Source organism: Clupea harengus, chromosome 15 (assembly GCF_900700415.2).
Source record: "Clupea harengus chromosome 15, Ch_v2.0.2, whole genome shotgun sequence".
NCBI lineage: Eukaryota > Metazoa > Chordata > Actinopteri > Clupeiformes > Clupeidae > Clupea > Clupea harengus.
The window spans coordinates 22428321-22437487 of NC_045166.1; the positions used below are offsets into that span (position 1 = coordinate 22428321).

At 47.2% G+C, this 9167-nt stretch overlaps 1 protein-coding gene across 1 annotated transcript in view; it reads right to left on the reverse strand.

Moving 5' to 3' along the window:
- Positions 1-9167, reverse strand: part of LOC105901285 (mannosyl-oligosaccharide 1,2-alpha-mannosidase IA-like) — a 119668-nt gene that overhangs the window by 17883 nt on the left and 92618 nt on the right. Inside the window, exons 6-7 of the mRNA XM_031581468.1 lie at positions 3024-3147; positions 1853-1946 (exon numbers count right to left, since the gene is read on the reverse strand). Of these exons, the coding sequence (XP_031437328.1) occupies positions 1853-1946; positions 3024-3147 (218 nt within the window). The remainder of the gene's footprint in view (positions 1-1852; positions 1947-3023; positions 3148-9167) is intronic.

Sequence of the window (9167 nt, forward strand, 5' to 3'; positions counted from 1 at the left end):
GCCTGACATGCGTCTCCTATATATATATATATATATATATATATATATATATATATATATATGAGTGAGTGAGAGTGTGTGTGTCTGTGTGTTTATGTGTGTGTGTCTGTGTGTGTGTGTGTGTGTCTGTGTGTGTGAGACAGATGTCTATTTCGATGAGGCGTCCGGTCTATGCCATCATCGGCCCCCTGCAGGCGTGCCTGTCATGTTGCATCATCCTTGATTAGTTCCCCTGGTTTAAAAAAAATAAATAGCCACTGTGGCCCTATGTAGAGTGCTCTGACGCAAGCGCTTTTCGGCTGTTGCATATCGCTTGAGTAAGTAAGCCACTGTTTGATGTGGTCTCTTGGTGGGGCGCTCACGTCTAGCCCTTTGCTCTTGGGTCTTGGGTGATCTCGCTCTCTGATTGGTCAAAAGGTCGTGCTCTGATGTCAGCCCTGCCGTCCCCTTTAAGAAAAATGGGTCATCACTCTTCCCTGTCGCTTCTTTAAGTCCAGATGAAGACGAATGGAAACATAGGACATGCATATTCCATTGCAGACACGGAGCAGATGGGCCAGCGGTTCACAGTCATGCTAAAGGGGAGGCACACTTCCAATTATTAACACAAATAGCAGCATCTTGGCCAGATATGATGGCTGCCAATATAAATAGTTAACACTCATTCATCTCCACACACACACACTTCTGATGACTTTAAATAAAGGTGGCGTCATCTAAGAGAGGGCACAGGCATAACACACACACACACACACACACACACGCCGCTTCCTGCAGAGTTAGCAAGAGGCGCTACAGCCAGAGACTGAGGCAGCCGAGAATTCAAGTGGGAAAATGACAGAAATGATGGAATATAAGATTACAGAGACGGATGAGAGAAAGCAGAGAGAGAGTGATACGCTGGGGAAGAGATGTGAGCGACGGAGGGGTGATGGAGTGAGAGACGATGGAGAGAGATATCCGTTAGACAGAGATGACAGAGAACTGAGCGAGAGATGACTGAGAGGAGAGATGGAGAGAGACAGAGAAATGAAAGAAGAGGTGGTAGAGTGAGTGATAACAGAGTGAAAGATGATGGAGGGAGAGATATGGAAGGGGCGAGGGAGCAGAAAAAAATACAGATGAAAAAAAAAAAAAAAAAAAAAAAAAAAAAAAAAAGACAAGGCAAAAATGGTGTCAAGTCTAGCCTCGGGGAGGGGGGATAGGGTCAGCATAGAACACACAAACACAGCATTGCAAAGGTGGATAAGGGGCGAAAGACATGTAAATAGAAATATGATTAGAGCCAGACACACACACACACACACACACACACACACACACACACACACACACAGAGAGAGAGAGAGAGAGAGAGAGAGAGAGAGAGAGAGAGAGAGAGAGAGAGAGAGAGAGAGAGAGAGAGAGAGAGAGAGAGAGAGAGCGCGCGAGAGAGAGAGAGCGCGAGAGAGAGAGAGAGAGAGAGAGAGCGCGAGAGACTGAGGGAGGAGGAATACATCTAAAGGTTCTCCGCTTAACTCTGATGAGCAGGATAGGGGCGGCAGCAGCAGCAGGACCGGAGTTTTCCAACAGAGGAAGAGGTGACAATATGGCTGCAAGGGGGATGGTCCCTGCCTTGTCACACCTACACCGCTACCTTTACTAGACATGAAAAGCAAGATACTGTAGAGTGTCTGTGTGTGTGCGCATGGGTGTGTGTGTGCACATGAGTGTGTGTGCACATGCGTGTGTGTGTGCACATGAGTGTGTGTGTGCACATGAGTGTGTGTGCACATGCGTGTGTGTGCACATTTGAGAGTGTGTGCACATGAGTGTGTGTGCACATGCGTGTGTGTGCACATTTGAGACTTACGTTGGCCCCACTGGCCACTGTTAGGGTTCAGGTAGTTGGGGTACAGACCCGAGGGCTTATCCAGCCGGTTGAGAACCTTCCGGATGTTCATGACCTGTAGAGGGCAATGAGATGACGGTCAGAACCACTCACAAGAAAACACCACAGAACCACATCTGGCTTCCTCCGACACATACATATATTAATTAGGTATATACTTTCATCCAGTGTTAACTGCCGCACGGTCGACAGTACACATTTTTCATCAGTGTTGTTTCTGGCATTTCTGGTCCCATGCTTTACGGGATGCGCTACAGGCACAGACTGTGGCATGACTGTGTTAGCTGTTAGCAATCCTGCTCATCCTTTTTAACAGTCATTTCCAGGGGCATCTCTACATTAAGGGCCAGTGGGGCTTAGCCCCACCACCAGATGTCACTGTGGAGCAATGCCCGACATGATCAATAATTCAATTTCCAGTGAAACCGGAGTAATTTTTTCCTCTTTGTAACCAACTTTGTTGCGTGTTTATTACACATGACAACGGTAGCACTGCCCGATACATTCCAAATATCTTCCTGTAACTGTTGAGTAAAGGCCTCTGGTAAAGGTCAGTACTTCTAGCAGTCTTCCTATGGTGAGCATGGGGCCGGCCCTTCAGCATATGTTTAACCAAGTTAGCAGTTGAAAACACTGCGCGCATGTTCATCGCGCTTTCAGTAATAAGCTGTGGGGCACGATGATGTTGGCCCCACAGCCAATAAAACAGAACAGAACGACACACTAGTCACATTAGTCATCACAGCTATGCTAGCCACGCCTAATAGCAAGGCAATAAAATGAATCAAGTCGACTAAAGAGTAAACGTTTGGGACCACACCAGCCAGAGGATTTCAACATTATTCAGTCTGGAACGCGTTTCAGCGTTGAAAAGGATTAAGACATTTACACGCAATACCGTGGGGCAACAGAGGTTAAATGCACTTGCTATGCCATCAATTGAAAATCCATTCATGGAATGGTGGACTTTGAAAGAAAAGTTATTGACCAGTGGGATTCTGCCCATACAGAGTTTATTGTGCCCCAGCAGGCTTTCCGTGCCAGAGACGCCACTGGTCATTTACCTTCCACTGTTCTTTAAGGTGGGTGAGTGTGAGTGAGTGTGAGTGTGAGTGTGAGGCCCTCTGCTCACCTTCTCGGCGAAGGCGGGGTTTCCAGACAGTTTGCTGAGGTGCATGAACTCCAGGTGCAGCGTGCCGTACTCCGCCAAGATGCTGCTGCCGCCTGACGCCCAGGGCCAGTTACGGCCGATACCGCTGCAGAGAAAACACAGAGAAAGTGTCTCAGTTTATGTTTTTAGGGACCCATACCTCTGCTCAACACACTCAATCTCACAGGTAAGTGTTTGTTCCTTATCTTACTACCGCCTTACACAGACACATATTCTGCCCTTGCGATCAACCACTGCTCATGCCGTTTAAATAACACATGTAAATGTGCTTCACTGACACTGCTCAATGCACAATGGCATGACAGAAAAGAAACCAATTCCAAGTAATTACATTTAAAGGAGAGTGTGAGATAAAACACCATGCTGGGAAGAGCCAACTCCATTCACACCATGTTTACAGCCACTCTAAAGCTAAAACACTCTCACGCCGTGACATCTTCTATGCCAAGCCTCTCCCAGACTGAAGAGTGGACACAGCGGTGTGTGTGTGTGTGTGTGTGTGTTTGTTTATGTTGGCCTATCTGTATGTGTGCAGCATGGGAAAACAGGCCCCTAAGGGAGGTGATTACACAAGGGCTAAATCGGGACTAATTAGCGGTCAACTCGTAATCTACTACACAGCTTGCTGCTTTCTATGTCTTAATAAAGACTGACAGACTCACACACACACACTCACACACATTTACACGCCTAAACAACCAGTGCTGTGCAAACTAATTCCAACACAGTGCGACAATGCACTGGAACAAAGGTGACCGCTTCTGACAGGGGGGGGGGGGGGGTCATCAAAGAATAGCTACATTGTAACACATTGTAAGCGTGAATGACTTTACACACACAACTTTCATTTTCGTGTATCAATTCAATTTTCATCTGTCAACTGGTGTTTAGGCACCTTGAGAGGTTTCGCTTCACTGAAGTGAGGTTTTATTTGCAGTTGTCAAAAGTGTTGGGGACCAAACAGGCGATTGCAAAGAGTGGTGTGGACATGACCCCCAGCGTAAATGACGCCTACGGTGCGTGGTCGCCTTGGGCTGCTTCTAATAACCTGTCATTTCCTGCTGCTGACATCATATCCTGCTTACAGTTCTCATGGTCTACCCATTTACAACGAGCACAAGAATGTGTAAATGATGTAGTGTCTTCTCGATGAAGGTTTTTAGGAAAGTCAACAAGTCCAACTAGAGAAACAGGAGGACAACTTTTTGTCATTTCCATGGTGCCTATACCAGTCACCTTAGAACCCCAAGCCATTCCACATGATGAACACAGATTGGAGCATGTCAGTTAGTCAATGGTGTGTAAAAACTGCCTGACTAAATAATGGCTACCATCACAGTGTTCAAAAAGCTCTCTTTAAATCAAAATAGGCCAGAATCTGGGTGCAGTATGTAGTCTAGTCTGGGGGGAAAAGAACAGAATATAAAACTACTACAGATTGGATTTATTCATTTCACACTGAAATGCATTTGGTGCAGCTCATTTCTTCGTCTTTGAAATCTAAATGACAAATGATTAAAAACTACAAAAGGTCTGAATTTTTGTCTTTGTTTAAGTACATGTTGTTCTCTCTTTAATACTGACATGTAGTCATAGTGATGGGCTAGGATACGCACAGGAGATGAGGACAGAGGCTATAGACAGAAGGGTAGAAGCACAATCTGTCATTTTTAACCCACTTGCTTTCGGGCGATAGATGAGCATCTATTTATAACGTCTGTGTGTGTGTGTTGTCCCCCCATGTCATCATTCACCACACTGGAGTTCACTGCCCGTGTCAATGAATGTCAGTGCTTCTGCTAGTCCTCTGATTGCTTGAGCAACACACTCTCTCACACACACACACACACACACACACATTGATCAGCTCTGGAGGAGTAGGGCATGGTGATAGGATAGGATAGGATAAGCCAGTATAGAGAAAGGAGTGAAACAGAATAATCAAGAGCAGAAAGAGTAAATGCATGAAAGCGACTGAAGCTCTTTTCCAGACTGGAACGTGCTGGAGCATAATCCACCTCCTCTCTCTCATCCTCTCTCTGTCTGTCTGTCTCTCGCTCTTTTTCTGCTGTGCCAAAACAATTTGTGTTTCATAACACAGCTGATTACATCAGTTAAATCAGACTCCTCATTTCTGATTACACACAAATAACCAGCAGTGAAGCACAAAAAGCAGTGTGTGTGTGTGTGTGTGTGTGTGTGTGTGTGTGTGTGTGTGTGTGTGTGTGTGTGTGTGTGTGTGGTTTGTCGTGGCCATCCTGAACAGTTCTTGTGATGGATGGATGGATGAGATCAGACGTACAGATGGCATGTGACCTGTGTGTGTTCTCAGTTTCTCACACACACACACACACACACACACACACACACACCTCCTCTTTTATTCCATTTCCTCTATCTCTCCAGCTTTCTCTCGGCCTTAGCGGCATGAGACAGCTCAAATGTGCGTCCATCCCCAGCCGAACCGGCAAATCCCTTCCCGCGAGATCGGCAGCTGTACGCCGGCTTCCTGACAAAGCCACCAGAGAGAGAGAGAGAGAGAGAGAGAGAGAGAGAGAGAGAGAGAGAGACACACACACACACACACACACACACACACACACACACTCTCTCTCTCTCTGTCTCAATCATTCTGTCTGTTTGTCTGTCTCTCTCTCACACATTGCACATGTCCTCTCTCTTTGTCTAAATTATTTTGTCTCTCCCTCCCTCCCTCCCTCCCTCACACACACACACATACAAAGACCCTACTTTGTCATGGCAGGCTGGTAGGAGACAGCAGTGAGAGCACTCTGAGACACTCCACACCCCTACAACCACTGGGCACTGGAGAGAGTTCACCTCAGGCCCATGAAGCTGTCTCACCACACCCGCATACCACAGGCCCATGAAGCTGTCTCACCCGCTCACCACAGGCCCATGAAGCTGTCTCACCCGCACACCACAGGCCCATGAAGCTGTCTCACCCGCTCACCACAGGCCCATGAAGCTGTCTCACCCGCATACCACAGGCCCATGAAGCTGTCTCACCCGCTCACCACAGGCCCATGAAGCTGTCTCACCCGCACACCATAGGCCCATGAAGCTGTCTCACCCACATACCAGTGCCAGGCCCATGAAGCTGTCTCACCCGCACACCACAGGCCCATGAAGCTGTCTCACCCGCACACCACAGGCCCATGAAGCTGTCTCACCCGCTCACCACAGGCCCATGAAGCTGTCTCACCCACATACCAGTGCCAGGCCCATGAAGCTGTCTCACCCGCACACCCGCATACCAGTGCCAAGCACTCTTCTCTGTGGATGGTGGGGAATGACGACCAACAACAAGCTCGCTGACATTAGAGTGCAAAAGTCAATCAGTGTGTGTGTGTGTGACTGTGTGTGTGTGTGTGTGAATATATGTGTGACTGTGTGTGACTGTGTGTGTGTGTGTGTGTGTGTGTGTGTATCCACAGCCATTGAAGCTCTCCTCTACACTGCTGCTGGCCATTTGAGATCATTCTTGCTATAGCTCATTTTAAGTCTTAAAGTCTCCCTCCGTGCGTGTGTGTGTGTGTGTGTGTGTGTGTGTGTGTGTGTGTGTGTGTGTGTGTGTGTGTGTGTGTGTGTGTGTGTGTGTGTGTGCGTGAGTGTTCGTCTCAGCATGTGTTCTTCATAACCAAGGTTAAAGCTGTCATAGATCCCACTCCCTGGAGGTGACCTCTAAGAGCACTGAGAGGACTAACCAGCCTCCCATTAAACCCAAGGATGTCCACAAGCAGGTGTCCACTCTCAACCCCCAACGCCCCATCGCTCCTCTGCCCTCTCCCTCCCTCCCTCCCTCCATCATCTCACTCTTTCATCACTGCCCCCCGGGGTCATCCCTCTCTCCCTGATCTGCCACACTGCAGTGTGCAATAATTTATCTGGTGAGAGAGAGAGAGAGAGAGAGAGAGAGAGAGAGAGAGAGAGAGAGAGACGGAGCAAGGAGATGGAAGGACGGGGGAAAGAGATGTGAGATGAGAGGAGAAAGAGAGGGAAAAAAAAGAAGAGCAGAGAGGTACCGAGGGATGAAAAAGAGAGACGAGAGCAGAGGAAGAGAGAAGAAGAAAGAAGAGAAGCTGACTCCTAATGACTAGAAACTTGAGAGAGTTGCTTGTCCAGGGCACTTTAATGACCCGTCTAATTGAGGGTCGCTGTGGGGCAGAGGTGTGTTAATTAAAAGCGCTTCCTACAGCAGGACCTCAGCTCAGAGTAAAGTGCAGTGTCACCTGTGGGTTAAAGATGACTCGGGGAAACACAGGCTTTAAATGGAGCTGGCGGTCCGGGCAGATTGAGAGGTTTCGTGGCCAGAGCGAGTACACCATTACATGCTCGGCATAACACTAACAGGATGCCTTCAACCACTGAACTGGATTTAACCGATATTTCAGGTTTGTGTGTGTGTGTGTGTGTGTGTGTGTGTGTGTGTGTGTGTGTGTGTGTGTGTGTGTGTGTGTGTGTGTGTGTGTATGTGTGTGCGTGTGTATTTGAGACCTTGACAGAGAGAAGAAGAAAAAAAAAAAAAAGAGAGAAAGAGAGCCAGAGAGATTGGTCATTATCAGTATTCTTTAATTAACCTTTAATTAGATTACAGCTGGAGATTAGAGCTCTCAAATAGAATAATGGCACCTAATGGCGATTAAGGTGGAATGGCACCCAAGTGTCACTTATCTGTGATAGCCTCTTAGATGTCACATAGATGGTATCACGCCTGGTATTAACATGCGTCTTGGGTGATCTGACGCACTTAGAGCTGTCCACTTGTGATCGGTTCACACCTAACATTAGAATGGGTGTCAAAATGCGTCTCAAGTGACCGCTTGTGATCGGATCTCACTTCCCCGCTCTGTATGGAAGTAAACACGCCCATCATCTCTGTTGGCAAAGGCCAGGTGCATAAGGAGGCAGTGCCCCCCCCCCCCATATATATGAGGCATTATAAGGCTACATTAGGTACATTATTAGACTCTCACAGACAGATGTTTTCATCTCCAGTCCTCAATGCTACATATGACAGGACCTCTCACTTCACAAGCCCGTGTTAGAATTTACTCTCAGCAGATGTCGTCGTGGTGATGAGCCCTATGCTTTGCTGTGACACGTAATGCTTTGAACACTACCTGTTTTATAGGCTGTTACATTGGCCTCAACAGTTGTAAGAAATCTGCTTATAGATCCACTAGTCATGCGGGATATTTAAAATGCAAACTAAAAGATCACACAAATGTCAAGTACTTCTGAGTTCAAATAGATCATAAATAAACAAAACCAAAAAGTACAGTAGAGTAAAAGAACTAAAAGAACAACTGCAGTGGAACTTCATTTATGTATTCCAAATCTTTAGAGGCTCTTCCTTGAGGTGCATATTCTTTAGTGAGCAAGATTCTCAGCACTGAACACTTCACAACAGAAAAACACAAAAGTGGATACTGAGCTATGTTGTCTGAGACAGACCGACAGACCGACAGACGCACACACACCTCATCTCATCTCGTCTCACCTTTCAGCATCCCTCTTTTTCCTCATCCTTCCTCCTTCCATCTATCCTCTACCCTGTTCTCTCTCTCTAGGCAGAACCACAGTACTGCACTGATTGTATTGTTTACATTTCCTAACAAATCAACCCTTCAGTGTGGTATGCAGCTGTCCCTCCCTCCCTCCCTCCCTCCCTCCCTCCCTCCCTCCCTCCCTGTGGTGTGTGTAATTGAATTGGGGCAGGTTAAGTCAAGTCAAACTGATGGGAGGCTTTCTCAGCAGGACAGACACTTTATCTGCTTTATGCTCATCATAGACACGAGAGGCGGGGGTGCAAAAGCAAGATAACACAGCAAGGAGGAATGTGTGTGTGTATGTGTGTGTGTAGGTGTGTCTGTGTGTGCGTGTATGTGCATGTGTGTGTGTGTATGTGCATGTCATGTCATGGCCCTTCCTGAGAAAGAGAAAGAGAAAGAGACAGAAAGACATGAGAGAAAGAGAAAGAGATGGGTAGTCATCTTACGGTACGGTACGGTACACTAGTCACCTACTCTGTCTAGCAGCTTGAGGTATGCAGGGAGATGAGAGGAAGAGAAAAGGGGAAGA